Genomic DNA, 27,763 nt, shown 5'->3' with positions numbered 1-27,763 from the left:
GATTATCAACTTTCCTATAAATACTTAGGTCCGACTGTCAACTTTTCTACAAAATTTTACATTTAGTTCGTTCCAGTGAGTGAGAGAGAGAGAGAGAGAGAGAGAGAGAGAGGTCAAATATTTACATTTACTTCATTCTAGTGAGAGAGAGACGATATGGTGCGAAATGTTGAAGTGCGTTCTGTGTGGAGGGCGAATGTGGAGTATGAATTCCGTCTCATCGGATCTCTTGTCTCTCATTTCACATTCGTCTCCATCGACACAGAGTTCCCCGGTATCGTCTACACCTCCCCCCACCACCCTTCTCTCCTCACTCCCGATGATCGCTATGCTCTTATGAAAAAGAACGTCGACGCCCTGCACCTCATTCAGGTAGGCATCACGCTCTCCGATGCCGATGGCCGCCTACCCGACCTCGGCACCGGCGGCGCTGCACACTTCGTCTGGGAGTTTAATATATGCAACTTCGACATCCGTCGTGATCTCCACTCCCCCGACTCCGTCAACCTTCTCATCAATCAAGGTATCAATCTCGAACGACTGCACAACGAAGGAATTGACTCGCGGCACTTTGCGCACCTCCTTCTCTTTAAATCAGGTCTTCTTTGCAACAATGCAATCAACTGGATTACATTTCATAGCGCATATGATTTTGGATATCTCGCTAAAGCTTTGCTTCGAAGCAACCTGCCGAATAATCTCGAGCAGTTCATGCAGTTTATTAGAGTCTACTTCCGTGGCCAGATTTTTGACGTGAAAAATATTATTCGATACTGCAACGGAATCTACGGTGGGTTAGAGAGGACAGCAAATTTACTAGGGATTGAGAGGACAGTTGGGAGATCTCATCACTCAGGATCCGACGCTCTACTGATATCTTTGGTTTTTAAAAGATTGAGAGAAATTTATTTTGCTAAAGATGGATCGCTGCAGAGGCATGCCGGCCTGCTCTATGGAGTGCAAATCTATTAATTAATTTGGCGTTATTATTTTTGTTGGAGACTGCCACATTTACTTCTAATATTTTTGTTTGGTTAGCATACTTTTGTTCTTATAATAAATCTATTTAATTTCTAATAGCATTTTTTAATATGTTTCTCGATATAGTTTATGAAATTAAACTACATGGGAGATCATTTAAGAATTCTAAAAGAAATAGACAGGAAAATATTGGATTTCTTACCGATCTCTGCACTTGCTCTTATGTCGCTGCCGTATCCGCCGCTTTAACGTCTCTCTCTGAGACAAGCGTCACCGACTTCACTCTAACCTACGAGTCTACGAGGCCCTTGAAACCAAGGCGATTTCTATACGTTGTCCGAGGATTCTAAATAAAACCGGATGAAAAGTAACTTTAAAAGAATTATCCTAATTAGGATTCTAAATACCAGTTCGGAGAACTTACTTTGAATATATTTATTATTTATATCAACTGAATCCACCATCCAAGCGAATTGATTTGAACGACTAATAATTTAGAACATAAAAATAAAAATAGCTCTTTTACGTACCCTTTTCACAATAATATATAAAACTTAAAAAGATCATCACATCATAACCCCATTACATCCATCCATTTGCTTACTACATCACTCGCATTATATTACACACAAAAGAAACCAAATATTAGCTACTAATTTCTTAGCTTCATAATTCTATTTTCTTAGCTTCACCTGCAGTGAGCTTCTCCGCCACCCCTCCGTCGCCGCCGGCGATGCTCACCACTCTGGGCCCCTTGATCTGGTCCGGCGCCAGCTTCTTGGAGGTCACAGTGAGGACTCCGTCCTCGAGCTTCGCCGACACGGAGTCGAGGTCGACGTTGTCCGGCAGCCGGAACTGGCGCCAGAACTTGCCGTGCGAACGCTCAACGCGGTGCCAGTGCTCGCCTTTCTTCTCTTCCTCTCTCTTACGCTCACCGCTCACCCTTAGGATCCGGTTCTCCTCCATCTCTATTTTGAGCTCGTCTTTCTTCATACCTGTCACGACGCCGTCGATTCAAGCGCGCAGCTCCCGATTACTAATTAGACTAAGTTTGAGGGAGTTGTTTGTAAATAAAGAGTTTAATTACCAGGGACGTCTATGACGATCTCATGGGAAGTCGGGGTCTCTCGCCAGTCCACCCTCGCCATCGAGACGATCGCCACGTCATCACGTTCCAACCCGAACGGGGTGTGCTCCAGGATCCGAAACGGGTCCGGGAAGCGATCCGATAAGGGGCTCCCGCCCCGATCCAGCCACGGGAGCAGCGAACCGGTTGTTGACGGCGGCCCGACGGCCAGTAACGCTACGGTAACGATGGTAACGGCGTAGAAAACGGAGGACCTCATCGTTGAACTCTTTGCTGTGTGCGTCGACGGGGAGAGGGAAGGCGACAGCGGAGGTTTTTATAGGTGTAGTCATTTAGACACGTGGCGGTAAAGGAGATGCGGCAGGAGGACGAGAAGGTTCCAGCTCCGGGGATGACGTGGAACGACTCGAGGAGTCGAGAGGCTTCGGGTGCATGCTAAGAACCACCAGGTCCGGTTAAAAGGTTTCCAGAACGAGTTATATAGACTAATTATTTGTATAGATTATAAACCCATAAATTATGATATGGTCGACAAAGGAGCTAATAAGAATTAGAAAATTAGACTATAATGGCCTCAAATTATGGCATACAATTCTTTAATAGAAAAAAACTTCACTAAATACCACTCGTAATGTTTATGAGTAGGACTCAATTGAACTTCAGCATGATCAGTTGACCCGTTTGACTCGATCACCCAATCTAACAGGGTCATGTCAAAAGGTTTTGTTTCACTCTATCGAGCTAAATTAGGAGACCCGACTTTTAATTAGGTCGGGCTTGGGCTAGTTTACAACTCAAATGTTCCAACCCAACTCGACCGGATATAACCGACTTGAAGTATACTCAAGATTATAAAATAATTTTATTTGGATTATATTTAAATTATTTGGATGATAAACATGTTATTTATGTCATAAAACAAATTATTGTATAGTGAACAAGTTATTAAATGGATTGAATAGGTTGATGTGCTAAATAGGAACACAATTTGTTTAATAATCGGATATATGTATTAATAACCCAAATCTAATTAAGTTAAATTTAAATCCTAAGACGCAATGCGGATTCGGGCACAAAGGAACATATCTCGGATCTAACTCTTACTGGTTTCCACGAACTTGTGAATAAACCCGGATCCGGAAACGCTCATCTGCTACTTCCCAACCACACGAGCCTGAGAAATTTGGCAACATCCACTTCTTTTTAATCCCAGCCCAAATCCTCTCTTCCTTATCAGATTTTTTTTTGTTCTTTTTCCCAATCTTTTTTTTTTTGTGAAGAATAGCTCGATTTTTCTCCTCTGCCAAGGATCAATGACGATCGCAATCCTCCCATCGACCATCGCGGTCCCAAGATTAACGAATGCATCTCTCTCCTCCGTCCGCTTCTTGTCAGGCTTCGATCGATTCGGCTTCCGTCCCATCTCGATTGATGACTCCGGCGGCGGACGCCTCGTGATTCGGAACGGCGGCGGTCCCCGCACGTTTCCTGGCGGCGTGTCCAAGTGGCAGTGGAAGAGGATGCAGGCGAACAAGGCGAAGCAGCTACTCAAGGCCCGCCTCCTCCGCGAGCGCCAGATCTACGAGATGCGTAAGCGCGCCGAGCTCAAGGCCGCCGTCTCCGAGCTCGAGCGCCCGTGGGAGCTCGTCGAGATGACGAAGGAGAAGACGGCGCCGAAGCTCTTCTCCATCGCCGCCGACGAGCAGGTGAAGGCGCTTGCTGACCGGTTCCAGAGACCCGGGGGTTTCGACATGTGGACGGAAAGGGACGGGCCCCAGGTATTCCAGTCGCCGGAGGGGTTGCCGTCAGCGAGGTTCTTCCCGAAGGGTGTGGTGCACAGCGTGAAGCCGTACGGGATAGTAGGAGATGAAGACGACGATGGAGAGGACTTGAGATTTGATGATTGGGTCGCGAGAGGAGGGGGTGGGATTAGGAGGAGGAGGAGAAGAGAGAGGAGGAATTCGAACGAAGGAGGCGGAGTTGGCTCGGATGGGGAGAGCACGCAAGATGTTCATGATAATGCTCTGAGCTTAAACGAGTTGAAGATTACAAGGAACGTGTCTGAGGAAAAGCGAAACCGCAGTTCTGAATCGAATGGTCGATCAAGAAATGGTGGAAATGGAAGGAGGAGAGGATTCAATGATTCGTTCGATGCGAAACCGGTGGATGCCCCAAATTACAGGGAGAGAAGGCGAGGTGTTTGTGATAATGCCTTGAGCTCAGATGGGTCAAAAATTACAAGGGGTCGCGCGAGTAATGACCGGAAGGCATCTGAGGAATGGGGAAGTCGTAGTTATGGGTCGAATGTTCGATCAAGAAATGATGGAAATGGAAGGAGGAGAGGATTTAATGGGTCATTCAAACCAGACGGTGCCGCGAGTTATGACAGAGAAGAAGGTAGTAAGGTTGAGATAATAAGAGGGAGGTCCAGGAGTGGTGGCAATAGGATGTTTAAGGAGGAGAGAGTTTCACTGCGGCCTACTTCTGATTTGTATTCTGAAGATGATGGCTTCCAATTTTAGTGGGCAAAGTTTTACATATTTCAGAACAAATGACAACAGAATGCAAAAGGAAAAGTTGCAGAAAGAGGTTAATTCTGTGAGCTATCTTATAGTGTGTACAATGGAAAAGATGCTCATGTTAATATGTAAGCAGCTGCAAAATTAGTGGCCTTTCTCGTGCACTTTTAACTACAGTTGGTGAAGGTAACTTGACATAGAACCTAGAGGAGGTTACTCTCGATAGATTGTGTTTTGATATCATGTCTCAATGGGAAAGTTGTTAGAGCAATGGAAACTGGAAATGGAAAGTATATATTATTATTGGTGCAAAGGAAGATGAGAAGCTTGCAGTGCAAATGGTTGGTCTATAATGTTTGTAGTGGAACTTGTACAACTCGGCAAAAGATGCTTATAATTGATAGTTCATCTCAAAATAAATTTTTATTCTTAAGTAAATTAGTGCATGGAGCTTTTTTTTTTATACTTATTTTCATGTTATTGAATGTTAATCTGTGGAATTTGTACTTATTTCATGTGATTAGGTTGAATGAATTGTACTTATTTTACAACGATTCATTTTTTTAAAAAATTATCTAGTTGTCCTTAATATTCAATGATAAGAGTAATTTAGTCCTAAAATTAATATAACTATATTTTAAAAAATCAAAAGGTAATTAAGATATAATTTTGTACAAGTTATAAGATTTGATTTACTACAATCTAAATATTAGTTAAAAATAACTAAATAATAGAAGAAATATAATTGTATCGTTTTTATAGATAGTTTTTTTTAGTTTTAAAATTATTTATATTCTAAAGTATATTATAATATTAAATGATCTTAAATGAATCAGCAGTTTGACTAGGTAACCCACTGATTGAACCAGTAATCCAGTAACTCCACTTCTAGTAATCCAGTAACTCGACTTCTGATTGAGTCAACTTTTTATTTGATGCTAATAACTTCTGATGTTCCTCTACTCACCATAACTTGTTAATTTCTGCTGCTAAGAAATGTACCTCCCAACTCACTCTTCCTTTCATTCCAATCATCTTTCTAACAATCCCCTCTCTCCCTCTCCATCAGTAGAAAGATTGTTGTAGTGACAGAGATGGAGAGAAAGAGAGGAAGAGACCGGAAGAAAGAAAGAGGGCTCATCGAAAGTTGGAGAGACAGTAGAGAAAGGAAAGAGAAGATGGGGAATCAAAGAGAGAAAAAAGATAGAAAATTTTACCCTAGGTTGTCGAATATTGGCCGGAGGAGGTCTTGGACGTCAAGGTTGCCTAGATCTATCTATGTTGGAGTAGAGAGAGAGAGAGAGACTATTTTCTCTCTCACTAGGCTTAGGAACATTAATTATTTGATATCCCTAGGATTCGACCCAATTCATTAGAGCAGACCCATATTGAGCGGGATTGGTTGAAACAATCGAAACCCACCCAATATGAATCGGATATTGATCTGTAGCTGATACCACATTGTTCGCAAAATTGATTTCGGCCATGGAGTTGATTCGTTTCAGTTGATCTGATTCATATTGTTATATTTATGATTTGAATCTAGATATACTCACATAAAGCGAACCGTTTTAACAATTGTAGCACTATCGCATGGCTACATATATTTAATGTTTTATTTTTAAGCTATTATTATTTCCTTAAGACTTACACGATTTAGCTACATACAAGATAATGAGCACGAATTCAATCCAAGTAGAACTATTCAGGTCCACTTAGGTACATTTGGATGTACGTCAATACATTGATTATATATATCTAATGATTAAAATTATGCATAATAAGACATAAATAATGCCATCGTGATTAAGACAGCGCGTGATTATAGTTGTTTGATGCAACCAATTTGTTAACCCTTAGCATGCATCGTGTTTGCAATCGAACCGACCCAAACGGATAAGCTTGGACCGAGCCCGAACCCTAAAATAACATTGCATAATTTAGTTGCACTAGGAATAATTAGAACCCTAGTAGATTTTGCACCAAGTCCAATATTACCGGAATGAGTGCCTGCCTCTACGAACCACAAATTGTGGTGTTAGATGCACACTGTCTCTTCCAGTACTCCACCATTGTTATAAAATTTCAATTCATGTACCATAACAAGTCTCCCCTCTAAATCCAGCCCCTGCTTTTATAATCTAATCCAAGGCATAAAGTGGCTTAATTAAGCCAAGCCATCCCCTTCCACTACCTTGCTAAATCCTTTGTCCCATATCATCCAATATCACATAAACTAGAAAACCATTCCCCACTTTAAAGACTCCAACCATGCCTACTTGGGTTCCTTATGCATTTAAACAAGCACCCATCTCCTTTCACTAAGCCATGCGATTCTTATAGCACTAAATCTCTCCTAAAGATTGCTTAGTGAGGACTCTTATAGTGGCCACTCTCTCTCTCTCTCCTAAAGATGGCTATCTACCAAAGATCTTTCTAAGATTATGTGTCTATATTCACTTCTCTTTCTTGGGCTACGAATGTACTAAGTCAAATGGGTTATACGAGTATTTTGAATTTATAACAGTTATTGGGATTATAAACAAATTTAACTGAGTTGTATGAGCTAAGATGTCAGAATGTGAGTGATACATATTATATTTTGGCAATGCTGTCCAATGAGCTTGAAAGGAGGGCATTGAGGTGCATGGAGACCAAATTTAGGTATGATCCTAATACTATAAGATTGCCCATGTCATCTTTTTGTAGTGAGGTGATGACATAAACATATTGGAACTAACTCACATGAGACTCCAACAACATATTTCAAATGCTAGTGGCTACTATGCATTATCCAATCAAATGAGTTTCTTTTTTAATACCAAAATAGGCCTCTTAAAAACTTTTAAATATCAACGTAGACCGACCTTAAAACTTAATACCAAAATGTGTCTCTTTCGAATAATGTCAACTATCTCTTCCCTCTACCAGATATAATATGTCTTCTTAGTTTATTTAATTATCTAACTGTAACGTGTTAATTGCTAATAGAATTAGAATATGTCTTCTTAGTTTTTTAAGGAGGCCTAGTTTGGTCAAATACTCTCCAACCAAGTGGCCCTTGTTCAGGTACATGCATGTCACAAATTGCTATATATATATTGATAGGATCCTTAACCCTACTACCACTTAAGACACACTCCTAAGAAAGAGAGAGAGAGAGAGAGATATGGGTGAGGAGATCAATGAGGAGGAGTTTGAGTTGAATGAAGTGGAAGATAACTTGAAAGGATCAGTTGGTAGTCGGCTAAATTTGGTTGCCAAGGAGTTTGGATATGGAAGAGGAGGAAAGTTATGGGACAGCAGCAGTGCTTTGAAACTCCCCAGAAAATGTTATGATGCCTTCGTTATACGTCCAAATGGAAGGCAAGTATACATATATATATATATATATATATATTGTTTCATAGACAACGATTGCTTTACTTTGATATCATGTTCTAAATCCCTGGAAACTTAAAACTTTTAAAGAACGGTGATTTTATTCATTTATGAAGCATTGCATTGTTCTACAAATTAAATTTGGTTCTTTGCAACTTGCCCAATTTTGCTTGTGTGGACTTTGTACGTTAAATAAGTAAAAGATAGATAATGGGCAAGCTTTATGAATAAATTATACAAAGTTGGGTTTGGAGAAACGTGTACAAGTCGTCTGTCTGTCTGTCTGTCTTTGCATCTAGATCTTCAAATATTATTAACACCCATTCGAGTTCTCAAAGTGGTCAGACTAAAATAAAGCATCTGTGCTTTCATGTCTAAAAGTCTTAAAGGTATATAATATATATATATATATATAAGAACACTATATAGATTCATCGATCTTCATATTTAATTTGATAATTAACATCTTGTCAGTCATTTGTTTAGCCTTCTTGGGATTCTGAACAAGATAATCTGAAGAAGAGGATCCAAGCATCCCTGCATGCATGCATGAAGAGGTGATGATGGTGATCCAGTTCTTTGGATTCAGCTTAGAAGTGAAGTAATGTTTGGTTTTGTTTGTTGGAAAATAATTTCCAGATTGTATAGGATGTGGGTGAACATGATGTTCGTTTGGTCCATCTACTCGACCTTCTTCACGCCATTGGAGTTCGGCTTCTTCAGAGGATCGCCGGAGCATTTGAGGCATCTGGAGTGGGTGCAGATCGTCTTCCTCGCTGATGTCTTGCTGCACTTCTTCGTCGCCTACAGAGACGCTCACAGCTACAGGATGGTGTATGACAGGAAATGCATTGCATTGCGGTCAGAATATATATCAACACCTCTCTCTTTCTCTCTCTCTCTCTCTCTCTTCTATTTTTTTGTTTTGCAAATAACCACCTGTAGTTTTGGATTTATTGCAAGAAACCTCATACCCTTTTGAAATATTTGTAAATTGACCCCTTAGATAGGGGTCAAAATAATCGTGATTTCTACTAAAATCCTTGAACTCTTTTAAACTATATTCGTAGATATTCCAAACAGATTGGATGTTAAAATTAACAACTGTATGTAAATGACTAAAATACCCTTATTTTATTTTAATTTTTTGTCACTTTTATATTTCGGACATTGCAAATATTCTAAAATGAGATAATATAAAGGGAAAAATAGGTGTTCTTTTACTATTAGTTTTGAACGGAAAAATTAAGGGGTAAAATGCAAATTTTTTTCTCTTTTTTTTTATAATAATGTCAAAATGTAGGTGTTCTTTTGATTCGTTTGTTCTTTAATGACATCTAAATTTTGGAAAAGAGAAGATTAATTTATATCTAACAAAAATTGCACCAATAATTATTATTTTTTTTCGTAGGTCAGCTATGTGAAAGGCAACTTTGCCTTTGACTTTCTCGGTTGTTTCCCTTGGGATGCCATCTACAAGGTAATGTGTATAAATATATTGGAACATTTCCATTTAGCACCCTGCATTTTTTACTTATTATGCTTTACAACTATGTTGACCTCTCTGTCTGAATTTTAATGTCTCAATAAAACCCTACCATTTAAATTGATCGAATATGATAAATATCAAATATACGGCAACTCACCCCAATTTGATACGGTATTTTGATATTCTCCCTTTATTTTGTTAAATTTTAATTTGGTTCGCCATTTGAACATTAAAATCATAACAGGGGTCGTTTTTAATACAAGAAAAAGACAAGGTGTAAAGTGGAATAAGCACAAAAGAAAAAAAAAAGGAAATGTATCAAATCTTTTAGGGAAATTTATATATAATACTTTTTTTATAATATAATTGTAGTTTACGCCTTACATTTTCACTCTTTGTAAATTGAGCGCTCTGATTTAGTGAATATATGCAGAAACATCCTGGGTTAAATTTGAACTAACACCGTCAAAATATTATGTTAAATAGAGATGTTTTATTTTTCAAATAACTAAAATGCCCTATGGCTTGGTTGAGAGTATTTTTATAATTTTTTTAGTTTAGATAACTTAACTCGGAGATTTTGTTAAATTTAACTAACTAATCTAATGGCAGAGTAGGATTTTATATATATTCGCTAAATTATAGGGCTTGATTTATAAATAGTAAAAATATAGGGTATAAACTACAATTTTATTAAAAGACGGATATTATCACTTTGACCCCAGCATTTAGCTTAAAATGCCTCAAAATCATCCTTCATGCAAAATAAAAGTAATACTCTTAAATAATTTCTTTTAATGTTAAGATAAAACTAAATTGAGAATTAGATTTTGAAGTAAAATTAGAGGTATTTTAAACTTTATTTTCCAATGTAACAGAGTATTCTCTATTCCTTTCACTGCTGTTACGGTAAAATTAATTGACTCATGGTGTTTTTTAATGCATTTAAAGTAAAATGTAGGGATTGAATAATAAATATCTCATATAGTAGAGTGTAAACGATAATAATAAAAACAAAATGCAGAGTATTTGTAATTAATTTCATTAAAAAAAAAGTTTCCTCAAATAAGTAACCATCTTGATGTCATACACCATTTTAGCCTGAATACAAGATATATGTATACATATCACCTCTAATGTCTATGCTTTCTTCATCAGTCCACAGGAAGAATGGAAGTTATCAGATATTTCATTTGGCTGCGCCTATACCGAGCAAGAAACATCATCAAATTCTTCAAGAAGATGGAGAAGGACATTCGCATAAATTACCTCTTCACAAGGATAGTAAAGCTGATCACAGTTGAACTCTACTGCACTCACATTGCTGCTTGCATCTTCTACTACCTTGCAACAACAATGCCTCCAGCTAAGGAGGGATATACTTGGATTGGAAGCCTGTCATTAGGAGACTACAAGTACATCAACTTCAGGGAGATCGACTTCGTAAGACGCTACGTTACTTCCTTGTACTTTGCCATTGTCACAATGGCCAGCGTCGGTAAATCCTGAAAACATTTGTCAGTAATTGTTCTCTTTCATAAGTTTGCAGGTTTTACTAAATTTGGCACATAAATTCTTTTGCTAGATAGACAGTTACATTCAAATGCATGTTGTGATTGATAAGTATCAACTGTAATGCAGGATATGGCGACATCCATGCTGTGAATATGAGGGAGATGGTCTTTATCATGACCTACATCTCATTTGATATGATACTAAGTGCCTATTTGATTGGTAATATGACTGCATTAATCGTCAAGGGCTCGAAGACGGAGAGGTTCCGTGACAAGATGACAGATCTAATTAAGTACATGAACAGGAATAAGCTTGGTAAGGATATCAGATCACAAATCAAGGGTCATCTAAGACTACAATACGAGAGCAGCTATACAAAAGATAGCATACTTGAAGATATTCCAGTTGCTGTTAGATCTAAGGTAGCACTTGCAGTATTAAAGATAAAGCTACTTTATCCATGACTACTTACTTATTGCATCCATAATTTATTATAGTCTTATCCTCTTTAAAGAAATTATTATTTTCCATGGACTATCAATCAATAATGTCTTATGAGTTATAGAAAACCCAAATATTTTTTTGAGTCTGCTTTTCTGAATTTTGTGCGATGACAGATCTCCCAGACATTATATATGGAGATGGTCCAAAAGGTCAAACTTTTTAAAGGATGCTCAGATGAATTCCTAAGTCAGATTGTACGTTACAATGATCAACATCTTATTTGGTTATGCTTTTCTTTTAGAGATACATGCACATGTATAAATCTAATGCATAGTGAAATTCCTGTAGGTGATGAAATTAAATGAAGAGTTCTTCCTTCCAGGAGAGGTAATCCTAGAGCAAGGAAGCGCCGTGGATCAAATCTATATTGTGTCTCATGGAATTCTGGTAATATATTTCCCAAGAAACACATCCTATGATAAATTATGGACACAGAAATTATGTTCAAACAATTTAGATTATACAGGATGTTTAGGAATAGTTTTTAGCTTGTCTAGTTTGAGTTAAAGAATGCAATATAGTTCATCCAAAAGAGATTACATGCATGAGGTATCCTCTAACCGCTTTGTCAGGGTTATGAATTCCAGTAAACATGAGTCCTCAAGTTTTTGTCTTTTCTGCAGGAGCAAATCCTATACCATTAATTATTCAATATTAAGTCCAAAAATTAACTAGAGCAGCAAGAATTTCCATCCCATATTTTGAGTGCAATCTTCTATGCGCATTTTCATGTAATTGATCATGGATTTGCAAGAGGAAATAATGTTAACTAAGTTAATAATGCATAACAAACCATCTTAACTATATAACAGCACATACCATAATTCAAGCACAACATAACATGCCAAACTTTTCTAATATATCCTTCTTCTCTAACACAGGAAGAAGTGGGCATTGGAGAAGATGGATCAGAGGAAACAATTGCAGAATTCATCCCTTACGACATATTTGGCGATGTTGCTCTACTATGCAACATTCCACAACCCTATACAGTTCGAGTTTGTGAATTGTGCAGACTTCTACGAATGGAGAAACAGTCTTTGATCAGCATCTTACAACTTTACTTCAATGATAGTCGTCAAGTGCTTAGCAATTTGCTAAAGGTATAAATATTATGATAAGAAATGTGTAGTTATTTTTCATTTCAGTTCTAACATATGATTCAATGTGTTATTTGGTTGAAGGCAAGAGAGACGGATTTAAGAATAAAACAGATGGAGCCGGATATCACATATCTGATTGCAAAGCAAGAAGCAGAACTAGTATTGGGAGTCAACAATGCTGCATACCATGGGGATCTATATCATTTGAAAGCCTTGATTAGTGCAGGAGGAGATCCAAGTAAAACAGATTATGATGGGAGGACTGCATTAGTATGTTGTTCTTTCGACAAACATATTGCTTAAGCGTTTTCTCAAATTTCTCAGGGCTTACAAATAGAAGAATTAAAGAATTTATATGAGAAGCACAAACAAACATCAATCGCATATGCTCATACAAGAAATGCTTAGATACTCTCACATGCACATTATGATTTCACCTTTAATATAACAAGAAACAATTTGATGTTATACAACTCTATATTTGTCAAGCTCATAGAACAGTCATAACACTCATTGATGCATATTTCCATAATGTTTACCCAGTGATTAAGGATCAAAACCATGAAACTTAAATCATTTTGTTTATGGTACATGGAGCAACCTTAAAATAGATGTTCGGAGTCAGCACACAGCACCGACACAATAGTCTTTAACTATTTTCTTTTCTTTTCCTTTTTTGGCATTAGCATGTGGCTACATGCAAAGGATACGAAGAGATTGTGAGGTTTCTTATACAACGAGGAGCTAATGTGCATTGCATAGGTGGGTGAAGATCTAAGCTTGAAAAATAGTACTATTTTTCCCCTTTACTCCTGTACACCAGATTCATTAACACTATATTATGGTTATAAATGCAGATAAATTTGGAAATTCTCCATTGTTGGAAGCTGTAAGGGCTGGACATGATAGAATTGCTACTCTGCTTGTGGAGAATGGTGCAACTCTAAATTTGAAAGATGCTGGAAGTTATCTTTGTAAAGTTGTGACAGAGAGCAAAATTGACATACTGCGACGTTTGCTCAAATATGGAGTTGATCCAAACTCCAAAAATTATGACCACAGGACACCACTTCATGTTGCAGCTGCAGAGGGCTTACACCTTGTTGCCAGTGTATTGATAGAATTTGGTGCAGATGTTCTTTCTAAAGATAGGTATTGCACTTCTTTTCCCCTAAAACCAAAAGTACAACATTTTATTATTCTCTAGCTAAACCTTTTCTATCTACATGTTTATCTGCCTTTAGCATTCACACTAATTCATGCCTCTGAACTTTCCAACCATCTCAAATATTAAAAAGCTCCATGATGTTCATCTATCTTAATCTGCACCCAACTTTTGCTCTTGATATGAATTGATGTCATTGAGATATTGGAATTTAAATTTTGCCAGTTTAAGTAAACTTCTAAATTCTAATGGGCTTTCCACTACATGTTAAAAATATCTTTATCAACATACCACATGTTCCTCTACTCAAATTTTACATGGTGGCTACAGGTGGGGAAACACTCCCCTTGATGAAGGCCAAAGATGTGGGAGCAAACCACTTCTTAAGATTTTGGAGAATGCTAGGGAAAAATGTCCATGCAATCAGTGATATTTATATCTGAACAGGAGCAGCAACTTTGTTTAAAGAATCGTTGAATATGTTCCTGTTTGTTCTTAAGAGTGTTTTCTGATGATTGTATTATTCTGAGCATACTAGTGAAAGTGTCTATTATATGTATCAATTAATTAACCTAATCTTTGTCCTGTATTTCCTGTTAGGATTACTGAAATAGTAGAATCTTAGAAAACAAGAAAAGATCCTTTCCAGTTATGTGTTTAAACAAATTTTTGGTCTAAGCTATTATTTGTTCACCTGATTTTATAGAATAATTTATTGTCATGTAATCCAGAAGAAACGCATTCTTGACAAATAAATACCAAAAAGTATCAAGAAAGAAGAAAATTTTTTTTTATGCGCTTTACACCATATATTTCAACATGTCTTTTCAAGAAATATAATCTTAATTTATTACATAAAAACCCTCCTTTTTTATTGGTCTCATAGAGCCTAAACATAGGACTTACCTACTCTAACCATACAAGGTAATTACATCGATAGAGGCAAACTTGCCTTGTTCTGCTCTACTAATTGTTGTTATCTTAGTTTAAGTTTTAACTTAGGTTGACTTTGCTTTAGAGATGAAAATATATGCTCAAAATAGACAGGTTGACAATCCAAGGATTGGAACATCGAAAAAGCAAAACTCGTGGTGCTAAATATTATTTCGTTTCTAAGAAAATAATAGCAAAAAACAAAACAGGGAATTTCTTCCTATGCCCCAATTCTACCCAAGCATAGCATTGTATCATCAAGAAAGGCTATAGAAGTTTATAGCTACTCCCTTACACCAAAACAGCTGATATAATAATTCTCTATGTAAAATTTAGGTAGTTGTTCCCTAAAACAGTGCCTGATACACTTATAAGTGTTCACAAATTTGGGCAAACCTACATGACTGGCATCTACAAGAGCAGAACCATGCCTATTGAATTATATGAAGCCACTAAAGTGTCATTTGGGCTGTTAAAGGATGCACAGACATAACATCGACTGTTCATTATAGAATCAGGGAAAAATATGCTTGATCACATTTGAATCATCAAAACACTTCTATAAGGTTAAAAATAATAATATACAAGATAATACATTGACATAATTATCATTTACTAATCATAATGGTACCTGCTTTCCCGCTTGGAATTGTCCCTTATCAAGATAAATGACATGATCAGCCACAATGCATGCATAAAGTATTTGGAGTATTGATCCTACTTTTCTTCCTTGCTATATTATTCAACATCCTGTAAGAACGACCAAGCCTCACAAGATAAGGACATAGGAGACTCAGTTACTTTTTATTCAAGAATGGCTAGTGTAGCAAAACAAATTTAAAAAATTGTGAGAAAAATAAGCTTTCTGAAGAGTCAACGTCATAGTTTTTGTCATTTCTGGATCAACTTTCTTCCTCTTTTGACTTTACACATTCTCCAAATAACAAGTAGCGGCTGGTCTTTTTGGATGTGATAGATATCCCTCGCTTCACCTATTATTAGCAAGAACTTGGTCAAGATGGAAGCTGGAGGTGTCAAAGAAGGATATTGATGAGAAGGACAAGGCAACATTTTCTGTATATTACCTTCTGACCATGTGATTTACGGTTTTTCCAACAAAGTAAACCATTGGAACCCGGTCCAGACTCATATCCCCTGTAAATTGTAGCATAGTTAGGACCCAGGAAGCACAGCTAGTCAGGATAGATTGAATCTGGCAATCAAATATATCAGCCTAAATGATACACCAAAACAGAAGCAGTCAATTGACCCTTCCAGATAGATATTTCTTTTCTTGCTGCTGATGCTTCAGTATAAGTAAGATTCATTTCTGATGAACATAAGAACCAACAAGCCAAACAAACAGTATGCATTTCTCCTATCACCACAGGCCACAAAGGTTTCTAGACAAGACTGTCACTTCCTTGACATCACCCTAGCTAAGACATAGCACAAATATAATAATATAGGGTAATGTTGGGTTGACACAGAGCTATTATAAAATGCAGTTTACGCATCTGCATATGCAGTCATTTATGTATTTCTCTGTACCCTTATGCCCCTCAACAGAGGTATCAAATATTCATTACAGCATATTACTAACATTTCAACAATAGATCTCGTGCAGACCTATACCAACATATATCTTTGATATTTCTTTATAAGATTTTACTTTATTTCAGTTTCCTAACTTTGACAGTACAAGCATGCTGTAAGACCTTTCAATAGCCAGTCCCAACTCCTAAGCCCCCCAATAAAGGAGCATTAAGTTAAGAAAACTAGCTACTCAATTTCGGTTCCTATTTATTTTGTATATATTAAGACGTTCAAATTTTCCTTTCACCGACGCAATGTGCACCCATATATATACTACTTAACTACGTATGCATTGTGAATTCACCAACTACTCAAAAAACTTAAACTATTAAAGAATAATGATTTTATTAAAAACAATCATAATTAATACTATATTTTGACTATATTACAAATTAAGCCCTCCTTTTTCATTATTTACAAATAGAGCCCTCCAATTTGCTAAAAAGGTATCATGCCACACCCTACCATTTGATAGATAGATGGATATAATTTGAACCAAGTATCAGATCAACTTAATTATAGAATCAAAATTAAGCCTCCAAAACAGCTCAAAGAATATAAAACTATTGTTGTTTAATCTCAGATGTCATATGAGAGGAGCGAGGTAAGGGTAATTTAGAAACTATAAAAATCTGACGAAATATCCAGATTTTTATTATATTATGTTAGCTGCTTGTTAAATTAAACTTAGCCCAACGTATTGTTCAGTATTCTTTTAGTAAAGGAGGTTCTGTTTAGAAATAATGAAAAGAGATGGCTTTATTTATAATATAGTTAAAATACAGGGTATTATTTGCAACTTTTTCTATTTTTTATACTTTAACACTCCCTCTCATGTTTTGAGCTTAAGATATTTCATTAGGCCTAAAAAATGAATTTGGGTTAAATGGATGAAGGTTTTCCTATTTAAATGACAGAAAGGCCTGTGGGATTCAAACTCAAGACCTCATGCTTTGATACAATGTCAGCTAATCAACTACTCTAAAAATTTAAGCTATTAGGGGAAGGTGGTTTTATTCGTTTTTATTCTAACATACACTACATGGTATCTTGAATGCCTGCACACTGTTGCCACATTTTATAATCTTGATAGAGCCATTTCATCTTTAACTAACAAATGTCAGGAGGCAAAGTAATGGCTTTACTACTTATATGCCAACTCTATGTATGTATTCAATATTGCCTAAAAGTCAGTTCTCTGTATCTGCAAGATGAACTGTCAAGATTAGTCAAAACATGCTAAGAACAATTAATAGCCAATAAACTATATCCTGTCACCCATTAGACAAGTCATAAGTTAGCTCTTATATTGTTTAAAATCACAAATTAAGAAAAGTATAACCTGCATCAGCACTAATACTAACTTAAGATACACCATGTAGGAATAAAGTCATCAATCAGCAAAGAAATAGAAGTTGTACATGTGCATCAAGATGACTACTAGGGTTTCATGGCAAGTTAATAGGCCAACAAAAATCATTTAGATTCAGCATTAGGTCTTTTAAGATTTCCTTGCAGAGATTAAAATATGGATGGAAGCAATAGTTTTACCAAAACCTGCAGGAAAAACTTACAGGTTCGCTTTGTCAAAATTGGATGTGCTGTTGTTGCTGTGCAATAAACTTGGTGAAATGACATAGTCCCCCTTTTCTCCAATTTGGTTTTTCTGATGACCTTTGACATCACTGACTTTTAAGGTTTTCATCTCATAATTCAGTTCATCTTCCGAATGCTTTGAGGCTATGACAATTGCCGTAGAGGACATATAACCATTTTGACATCTACTGTCATTTTGTGGCAGAACTTGGTTCTTCTCAGGTTTTGGATGGCTTAACAATCCAGGGGTATTCCTTTCTGCAGCTTGAAGCCATGCACTCTCCAGTCTTTGCTCATCAACACCTGCTGGTTTTGTCCTGTGACATGAAACTTCCTGTCCTCTAGTGTTTGGAGCAGCCATGCTTCCTTCAGAAGCCATACCAGGAATACTCTCCACTTGAAAGCTTTTCTCTGCTACTGGAGAGCTATATTTCTCCAGTGTTCGTTGCAGCATTTGATCAGACTGATCAGAACTTTTCCTAGGAAAATTGGGGGATCCTTTTATTGCAATATTATTGGATGAGCCACTTAATGTATCAGATTCCACTCTTTGTTCTTTATAGAGAGATCTAAGCTTTTCTGTTGGGTTCTGGTCTTGAGAATCTGCATCTGGTTTTAGTCCCTCAACAAAAACTTCAGGCATGAGACCAATTCTAACCTCCACATTGTGTCTCAAAACTATCTCGATTGAATTTGTAATACTGCTCAGGAATCTCTCAGCTCTAGATTTTGTCTTACTGTCCCCAAATGCTATATGTGCAACCAAGATACCTAAAAACATTAGCTTGTTAAACTCTTATTCTAGAGAAAAGCAGCTTTCAAGTTGAACAACGGATTCAGCGGTAACTTCAAATTAGCATACAATGCAATAACTTAGGGAAATAATCCTTAAGAGTTCTTCAAGATACTGTGGATTTAGCATCTGGTTCATGGTTTCTTTTTACCCCTTTCAAATCAATAACACTTTGAAACAGCATTAGCATTTGTGATGTCTAGTGCATCTTAACACATGGCAGATAACTTGTCTTGCGTGTCTGAAGAATGAAGACAAATTGAGCATTTGAGTATCTCCCACCTCAGTTTTATCCTCTCAATCCGCATTATATATCCAAAGTACATTCAGTTTTCTTCCTATCAATCAATGATATAAAACATTACATATAATTACATGTATATATTATATATATGAACATGTATAAACATTCCCCCAATGTTCAGTGACCGGATTTATGGCATTTTATGTCTGAGTGTGACATGTCAGAGATTTGACATTCTAGATAATACTGCTATGCAAGAAAAGAGACATAACAAGAGGAAGAGATCTCATGCTGATTAAGAGCCAGGAAGATGAAAGTTAAATATATCTCCTTGTAATCCCTCCACCTTTACATTTGTCCATTCACCCACACTTTTGGGCTTGAGATATTTTGATATGCCCAAAAAATGAACTTGACCTAAATAAATGGGTATTTTGTATTTTGAACAACAGATGAGACTTGTAGGATTCAAACTCAGAATTGCTGCTATAATACCATATTAACTCACCAACTACTCTAAAAACTTAAGTTATTAAAAAATAATAGTTATTACATTTTTATATTATAATGTAAATGTAGGCACAAATGCACATAAATTTCCCTAGTTGGCTTCTGCATGGAAAATTTCAAAATATGCACAAAAAAAACCGAAAGTACAGCTTACCAATATGCAAAAAAAAAGTAATTCTTGTAATGTCCATTCAAAACTTCAAATGTTCTGTAGAACTATCTTTCATGCCAATTTAGAATTATGTTTTGATCAAAGTTCTATTTATCAAGATCAATGAACTGCAGATAATAGGAAATCAAGAAGCTAACCAAGCCATGCTTTGGTCATTAAATAGAAATTCTCTTATTTTGTCATAGAAAGTTAAGAATGATCATAATAGAAATCTTATCTTCTTCCATAATAAGATATCAGTAACCCTGAAATGCAATTCCCTATTAAATCATTGCTTATTGTAATTGTTAATTCATTAATTAATCTGAAATCTTAAACTGTTCGAGAGAGGTGGTTTTTATATTTTATATTTTAATTTTCCCCCTCACTTTTGAACTGAGATATTTAATGGGTCCAAAAAGTAGATTTAATTTAAATTGGTGAAGTTCTATATTTTTAAGCAAATATGAGCATGGTAGGATTTGCATCTACGACCTCTGACTCTAATACCATGTTAACTCATCAATTACTTTACAAATTTAAGCTGTTGGAGAATGGTGGTTTTTATATTTTATTTTCTAATAGTAATATTAGAAATACAAAACTTATAAAGAGGTTCTTTCATTGAGCCGCAAAGAAAAACAAGTAGTGAGTTTATAGGTGAAGATGTACCTTCAGTTTCATTGATTGATATTAGCTTGCCATGATCACAAAGTAATTGCCTCAATGTCTTTGAATGACATCCCTCAATGCACCTTCTCCAAACCTCATCCAGTCTTTCTGGCTTTGCACAAATGAAAACTCTATTTTCAGAGGAATCACTTCTTCTGGCAGAATCCCGTGAGGTTTTACCAACAGACCTACGGTGTGCAGACAACTCTTCAGACCTTGATGTCTCATATGTCATTCGATATGACAAAGGGAGGTCATAAGTACTGGCACACCCACTGATTATTTTTGAATCCAAAGATGATTTTGATTCCTGAGAAATTTTCCCAGTTGGGTTATCTCTGGCTTTGTCTGTCGCACCATCACTACTCCTTTTAACACTCTTTTTGCTGCTGCTGCTTGATTGATGTGGTTCTGAATTCTGAGCAGAGCCAAGTTGGAGCAGAGCTGCAGTGAACCAAGTTGATCTTTCGCTTGAAAGCCTTAGCTGCTTTTCGGCATCAGAAAGAATCTTCAATGCTTTTTGCAATCTCTCCAGCTCACATTCAGTTACTAAGAAAGCCAGAGGTAGGAGAATAATATGAATCCACAGGTTAAGATGCACCTTGCAGAACGATACAGACGAGCAGCCACAAAAAAATAAACTATGTACACACATAGGATAGTAGGATACAGTAATATTTCTATCATTCTATGGCACCTTATTAATTTAAAATGAAATATACTATTCCATAGATTGGGAAATAAACAAAAGTGAAAAAGTAAAAACTGAAAATGATATATTAAGAAAATGAATGGAAAGGAGGAGAGAAAGAGGCACTCATAATTCATAGACAGATCATTTAGTAGCAATGTGTAAGCTTTGTTAAAGTGTAGGCCAGCATTTTATGCGAATAATACAATGGGATGTGATAATAAATAACATGGTAACAGAAGTCATTTTGTAAATGGATGCTATCTTCACATTAGATATATTTTGTGCACCAGAGCTGTCCAGTTTACTCAAGGTAACGTTTGTAAGACATGCCCAAAAGCCACCTCAGCTGATCTAATCAAGATTATCCAATGTTTACCAGTCAATAGCTTTAGAGCTCCTATAAGGAATTACCATCTTGATATGGCAAGATAAATGAGAAAAAAAAGGATGTGGTTAGTCAGTGAGCTACTCTGGTTCCAATAATGTGAAACCAAGCCAATATAGAAACATAGAAAGTGAGAAACCTTAGAAGATCACCTATTGACTTTCTCGAATAATGGTGCCCTATTAGATTTTCTTCAATGAGAAAAAATAAACAGGTCAAAACATAAAAAGCAAGGGTTTACATATTCTGCACAATATGTGATGCACATCTTTTTATCTCACACTTTTCTGTAAGATTTTCGCTACCATAAGTGGAACAATATCCTTGACTCCATGTTACTTCCTTATACTAGCCTAGAACACTAAAAAATAACTCCTCTGGTTACCACCAAAACACTAGGGTTACCTGATTGCATGACATTATTTTGTATCTTACATCACAATAAAGATCAACCAGAACAAAAACAGAAAGGCGAAGTCTAGATTGTGTATTAACAAGCAAATTTGCAGTTAGGAAGAAGAGATGGAAGTACTTACAAGTTCGGTCACCAGGAGCTGTATCCCTACACCTAGAGTTGGTTAACCGGTAAGTTCCAGCAATAATATCCATTATAAATGCAGCTAACTGAGACATCAGTGCCATTGGATCAATACCGGAATCCATTAGCTCTCTAGATCTCTTTACTGTTTCAGAAGTGTCTGCTGACATGGCTATCTCCAGAAGATCAAGTAATTTCTCATCTGCGACAACTCCAACCTGGAAATTTATGCAATATAAGTTATTTCTGGAATGAATATGATGATCCATCAATAAACTAACAAAACATGGAAATTCAAAGTAAATTTTGACAAATTGCCTATAGCCTTGTCAATCTCTAAATATTGAGCTATAAGACATCTCGGCATATTGATAACTTTAGTTTCAACTAAAAGGCAACTTGGCAACTTGGCAACTTGGCAACTTGGCAATTGGCATACTCTGGTTCAATGTTAACAAACAAATGGAATACAACTCAAAAAATAAGAAAAAGTACTTGGGGATATCTAGAATCTGTAGAAAAATATTGCCTGTCAGAACAGAAAGAAATACATTTACAGATAAAAATAGAAACAAATCAGCAACATAAACTAAAGAAATCTTTTATATTCACAAATTCTCCTTCTTTTAATTAGCCCACTCTGTTTTCCTTCTGTCAAAACGAGATTTCAGTACAAAAATAAAAAATGATAAAGATGCTTCCAACTAAGTGAGGCAGTAATAGTGCTTGTTGAACAACAAAAAAACAAACATGACAAAGAAAAGAAAACTCACTAGATCATTTACAAGAGTAGCAGTTATTCTCTTGCCCAGAAGACTCAATTGTTCTAACATCGCCTCTGCATCACGTAGCGAACCATCAGACTTTGAAGCGATTAACTGTAAAGCATCCAATTCTATGTCAAGGTTTTCTTCCACAGAATGTTTTCTCAATCGGCTTACTATATCGATATCTTTGATTTTGGAGAAGTTGTACTTTTGGCAACGGGATATGATGGCGCCTGGTAACTTGTCTGGATCAATTGTTATGAAAATGAAGACAACACGAGGCAATGGTTCTTCAAGATATTTCATAAACGCTGACCACATTTTGGTAGATATCATGTGGCATTCATCAATAATGAAGACTTTGTATCGTGAATAGACTGTAGCGGCTGATATTTCTTTCAAAAGGTACCGAACTCTGTCTAAACCTTTTTTGTCAGTAGCATCCACTTCAGTTAGATTCCTCCTGTTTCCAGGCGAAGAAATAATACACTCCTTACAGGACCCACATGGTTTGTTCACTTCATTACTCAGACAACTTAAAGCTGCTGCAAATATTCTTGCAGTTGATGTTTTACCCGTTCCACGAGGTCCTTGAAACAAATATGCAGGGGCTATTCTTCTTCTTAAGATGGCATTAGTAAGTGATCGAATAACGATGCTTTGACCAATTATTTCATCAAAGAACCTCGGCATGCACTCCTGGCTCAAGCTTCTCTGTTCTGGCATTTCCATGATGAATTCTGCATGTCTGGCTAGTGGATTTCCCTCTTGACTTTTACAGCTTGACCATCTCTTCCCGTCCAATCGGCTTATTGCTTCCAAATCAAGCTCCCCATAGTTAGTAGAAAGCTCATCGCTTGCAGAACCTGTTGATGAATCACACCTTTCACAGCCATTAGTCAAGAGAGCCAGTTCTTGGGAAGATCTTTCCAGATGTTTTTGCTTATTGGAAGCAGACATTTTCTTGCTATACGTCTGTCTCCCACAAAGAATGCTACTGCTTTTTTTCCTTAGGATATTAGATAAAGAAGGAGAATAACAACCTCCAAGTCCCCTATCTTTTATTCTCTTCGACCAATAACATGGAATGCCACATTTCTGATGCCTTGGTAAATCTGGTCTATCCAATTCATCTCCATCAAAAGAAGCCGCGGTTTCATTCCATGAACCAACAGTGCTGGAGTCCCTGCATCCATATCTGTAGTAAGAACTAGTTGATGCAGGAGTACAAGAATGAGATGATCCCTCTCGTCTAGCAGTTTTGAGGATTTTGGAGCTTGACCAATTCCCATATTCAAATCCAGTGTACAATGGTGATCCAGAGCAAGAAAGCTGACCATCTTTACAGGTGACTCCATGACTCTGCCGTACATCCTCTGAGTTGCAGTTCTCAGTATAATCAGACTGTTCAGTTGAGTTAATGATACCTAGTGAGCTGGATGGAAAGTCCAGTAGTTTTGAAACCATTGAATGCTTAATTGCTCCTTTTTTCGAAATCGAACTTCTTCTCAACCTTCTAACAGTTCTTTTAACAGGAGAAGCAGAATTGGAACCTGTGACACTGTAAATGTTTACAGGAACTCCAAGATGCACATCAGTCTTGGTATCTGCATCATGTGAACTGCTTAAACTTTCTGAACCTCCATCAGCTGATACTTGTCTATCACCCTCATCTAGCTTTATTCCACTTTCACTAGATTTATTAGAATGATGCCTCCAATTATACAAATAAATCTTTTTCCTTTTGTTTCCACTTTTTGAAGGTAAGGCAAGTGACTCACCACGGTTACCTTCCTGTGTGACATTTCCTTTAAACCCATCTCCATGGAGAAGTGCAGAATTTGCAATGAATGATTTAGAGCTCAAAGGGGACCTCCAAGACGAGCAAGTTTGGGGGTCCCGTAAGAACCGTTGCTTCCTAAGCGCAATAAGCTCTTTCTTCAAGTGAAGTTCACTTGGACCAGCATAGTTCTCCACCATTATCTCTAACAATCAACAACCAGGCTGAGGGCCACTTTCAAATGCAATACTACATCAAGCAATATTTCTTGTGCAAGGAGGGGGAACCTTCACTCTGCAACTACCGTATACAAATGAGTACATTTGCATGACCAGAGACCAAGTTAAACATGAACAATGGAGGACAAACAGTTCCTATATCCTAACAAGACAATGAGACTATTCTAATGGGAAGAGGCTAATGATATCTGAGGAAGCCATATAACTTACTCCAGAATGAATTAGTTATAGCACTCATAACATTCTTATGCAAAATATACCATGTATCACCAAATGCATCTGTAAAAGCCATTTTGATGGAGACCGGAGCATCTTCCATGTATACAATAGCCTTTGGAAGAAGAACCAACGGTGGAGTCCCTCTCGATAAATGGGGATTAAGCTCAAGTTTGACACCATAAGTCCATAATTGTATCAAAATGGTTTCCATCTAAAAATTTTAGCAAAAAGGTGTTTCCTTTGTGTTACATTTTGATTAACCCAAGCAGTTAAGATTTTAGAGTAATTGGTGAATTAACATGATATTAGAGTAGACGTCTTAGGTTCGAATACTACTAGGCACATATATTATTTAAAATATAAAACATCCAATAATTTATATCAAGTTAGCTTCTTGGGCCAATCAACATGTCAGCCCAAAAATAAGATAGACTATTTGAACATAAAATATATAAATTATTATTCTAATATTTTAAGCTTTTCGAGTAGTTTGTGAGTTAATATTTTGCAAGTGTAATAAGTAGCCACATAGTAATATCCTAGTTAGTTGAATAGAGCTATTATCATAGAAGAACATTTTCAAATCTGACTCTCCAAAGATAAAAAATAAAGGACGTGATGTCTAAGAAGATAAAGATGTAAACTATCAAACGATCATGGGATATCAAGTGTCGTGGAAGTAACTCGGAGATAGCAAATAAGTAGCTAGATCAAAGCAAAAGGGGAGGAAATGGATAGGGACGCATACTAGAATCTCAAAGAAATCAAGACGAGTCGTCGACAAAGCAAGCTACGGCTCAAACAGTGGATCTTTGGGCAACCAACCCAACCCGGCACATCCAATTCCGACCAACAACTTTGAGGTATGGCTGAGTGCCTTTCAAACGGGAGTGAAAAGCTTTCATGTTGACGTACCTCCTACATGAGCTGCACCAACTACTAGAGAGAGCAAGGGAGATCAATGTTGCCTTAGCTACAATTGACAAGTCCGAGCTACTACACTACGGTTCTTGGATCGATTAGTAAACCTCCAAAAGAATCTCAAGGGACCCCAACAAATACAAAATGAATCTTAAATCGTAAATGGAAAGTCGACCTCTTAACCATAAATTACCAGAACAATATACATTGAATCAGAGAGGGCCATCACGCCACATTCCAATTAATATACGAAATGGGCTTTCGATTTGGACGAATAAACCCATAAATCTCCTTCAATTGAGCAAATAAAGCAGACAAGGGAAAAAGGAGGCACCTTTCTAAAGAAAACTCACACAAAAATCCCATTTTGCAGAAGAGTGGGCTACTCACCTAAAGCTGGTCGAATCCAATAAAAGTCGCAAATTTACACCTTCTGAGAGAGATTCGTGAGAGGAAGAGACGGAGATGTTGCCGGATCGTCGAAATCTTTAAGAGTGGTGAGTGGATCGCAGCATTAATTAGGGTTTTGGAGCTGAGGCTCCTCAGCTCACATCGCTTGTACACGGAGAAATTAAATTCCTCTAAACCCGCCGAGATTCCATTAGATGTGTTCTATTTGCTATGCGTGGCAAAAACGTGCTCACATGGCTAAAATATTGAAAAATTAGATCTACCAACACTATTTTTCTTCTAAATATTTTCCAATATCTAATTAGATTCGGTAATCTGCAACAAAAATCCAGTGCATCTTTTTTATTTATTTCGACGTCGGATCCGCTTTAACTTTCCTTTGCATGGTAATTCCGTTACTATTCCCTTTCCAAACTTTTACTCCCCATATATAAATATACTATTAAAATCTGTTACATTATTGTTAAGATGAACTAAGCTGTAATTAGAAGGCATTTAACTTTTGTTATAATATATTCCACAGTTATTCTGTTGTTGTTACAAGTACTTCACTATTATTAAAAGATATTTCACAGTTGTTACATATTAGAAAGAATTCTAGTACTATTTTTCACATAAATTAAGGCTGCTAGTTTGCTCAAAAACTCCTATATTCTCTGTCTATTCTGACTCTCTCAAACAGACCCAATAATACTTCATGAACTTTTAACTGGATTATAACCAGTTGCAAATGTTTTACCACCACCTCCTCCTGGGATACAAAAGATTTTAAGAGTTGCAGTCATGGTTTCCACACCCAGGACTCAATTGCAAGTCTAAGGAATAACTTTTATCTTCTCTGACATCTCTCAGTAAAGAGAATCTGCACAATTTTAATTCCCCAGTACTAGTTGAACTGCTCATATGTACATGTGGATAGGATCAGATGCCACACTCATTATTTATTCATCTCATAAAAACAGGGAACATGGCACCACATGATCTACCAGAAGACTAACACCATATGGTTGAACAATTATTTCCCTATTGATGATTACTCATCCATCTCATCTACATCTTACTTTTGATATTTATTTTGCCACCAAGAAGTTTAATTCATTTGAGTGGCTGGACCCAGCTCAATAGTAGAGCTTTGGATATAAACTGTCATCCTACTTCAGCATTGGATCTGATGGAGCAATCATTGAATAGTTCTTTGCTGAAAAGTGAAGGCATAGTGAACATATGAAACTGAATAGAAACTCCACTATAAAGTTTAAAGATTATAAAAGAAAGTATGAAGCTCTAGTACTATAGATTACTTCCTAACTTGATCCTTTATCCACAGAATACAGATCTATTCTATTAAGAAACCTAGACTGATACATCAGAGAGATCAAACTGGTCGCACCAAACCAACCTCGAAGTAGGCCAGCCACGATCGTCAAACCTAGCTCAGATACTAATTGTTGGGAGACAAGATAGTCCTAATTTCAAATGAAACAGGACTCGACATGAATCTTGAAATTAACTCAACTCAAAAGGTTAAGCCTTTAGGTGAGGACCAGGAGCCCATGAAGTCTATCACTTC

General features: G+C 36.8%; 5 protein-coding genes across 9 annotated transcripts; 3 read left to right on the top strand and 2 right to left on the bottom strand.

Annotated features, from left to right (window-relative positions):
* Positions 1-156: 156 nt before the first annotated feature.
* On the top strand, positions 157-972 carry LOC140795099 (probable CCR4-associated factor 1 homolog 11). Its single transcript, XM_073147477.1, has one exon. The coding sequence runs from the start codon at positions 157-159 to the stop codon at positions 970-972; it is 816 nt and encodes a 271-aa protein (XP_073003578.1).
* A 527-nt stretch (positions 973-1,499) lies between these two features.
* LOC140794825 (22.0 kDa class IV heat shock protein-like) lies at positions 1,500-2,517 on the bottom strand. The gene is made up of 2 exons (XM_073147068.1): positions 2,069-2,517; positions 1,500-1,976 (listed from the first exon to the last, which is right to left on the bottom strand). Exons 1-2 carry the CDS (start codon positions 2,325-2,327, stop codon positions 1,648-1,650), a joined length of 588 nt encoding a protein of 195 aa, XP_073003169.1. The 5' UTR covers positions 2,328-2,517; the 3' UTR covers positions 1,500-1,647.
* Positions 2,518-3,257: 740 nt separating this feature from the next.
* Positions 3,258-5,025, top strand: LOC140795804 (uncharacterized). The gene has a single exon (XM_073148590.1). The coding sequence runs from the start codon at positions 3,382-3,384 to the stop codon at positions 4,588-4,590; it is 1,209 nt and encodes a 402-aa protein (XP_073004691.1). The 5' UTR covers positions 3,258-3,381; the 3' UTR covers positions 4,591-5,025.
* Positions 5,026-7,756: 2,731 nt separating this feature from the next.
* On the top strand, positions 7,757-12,585 carry LOC140795098 (potassium channel KOR2-like). Its single transcript, XM_073147476.1, has 7 exons — positions 7,757-7,953; positions 8,608-8,800; positions 10,616-10,955; positions 11,099-11,394; positions 11,590-11,670; positions 11,765-11,863; positions 12,358-12,585. Exons 1-7 carry the CDS (start codon positions 7,757-7,759, stop codon positions 12,583-12,585), a joined length of 1,434 nt encoding a protein of 477 aa, XP_073003577.1.
* On the bottom strand, positions 10,466-26,500 carry LOC140794824 (protein STICHEL-like 1). 5 transcript variants are annotated; one of them, XM_073147066.1, is made up of 10 exons: positions 26,173-26,500; positions 22,630-24,697; positions 21,855-22,074; positions 20,240-20,788; positions 17,848-18,640; positions 15,763-15,832; positions 15,556-15,669; positions 15,309-15,427; positions 13,587-13,750; positions 10,466-10,962 (listed from the first exon to the last, which is right to left on the bottom strand). In XM_073147066.1, exons 2-7 carry the CDS (start codon positions 24,601-24,603, stop codon positions 15,580-15,582), a joined length of 3,696 nt encoding a protein of 1,231 aa, XP_073003167.1. In that variant the 5' UTR covers positions 24,604-24,697; positions 26,173-26,500; the 3' UTR covers positions 10,466-10,962; positions 13,587-13,750; positions 15,309-15,427; positions 15,556-15,579. The 5 variants fall into 5 exon arrangements, with proteins under 5 accessions (XP_073003167.1, XP_073003168.1, XP_073003166.1 ...); XM_073147067.1 differs by lacking the exon at positions 13,587-13,750 and having other exon boundaries at positions 10,466-10,660; positions 10,727-10,962; XM_073147065.1 differs by lacking the exon at positions 13,587-13,750.
* Positions 26,501-27,763: the final 1,263 nt, after the last annotated feature.

This window comes from Typha latifolia, chromosome 9 (genome assembly GCF_019914945.1).
Source record: "Typha latifolia isolate L0001 chromosome 9, TyphaL0001v2, whole genome shotgun sequence".
In the NCBI taxonomy this organism is placed as follows: Eukaryota; Viridiplantae; Streptophyta; class Magnoliopsida; order Poales; family Typhaceae; genus Typha; species Typha latifolia.
Note: the sequence above shows the minus strand (reverse complement) of the source record. Positions and strands in the feature narration are given on the sequence as shown.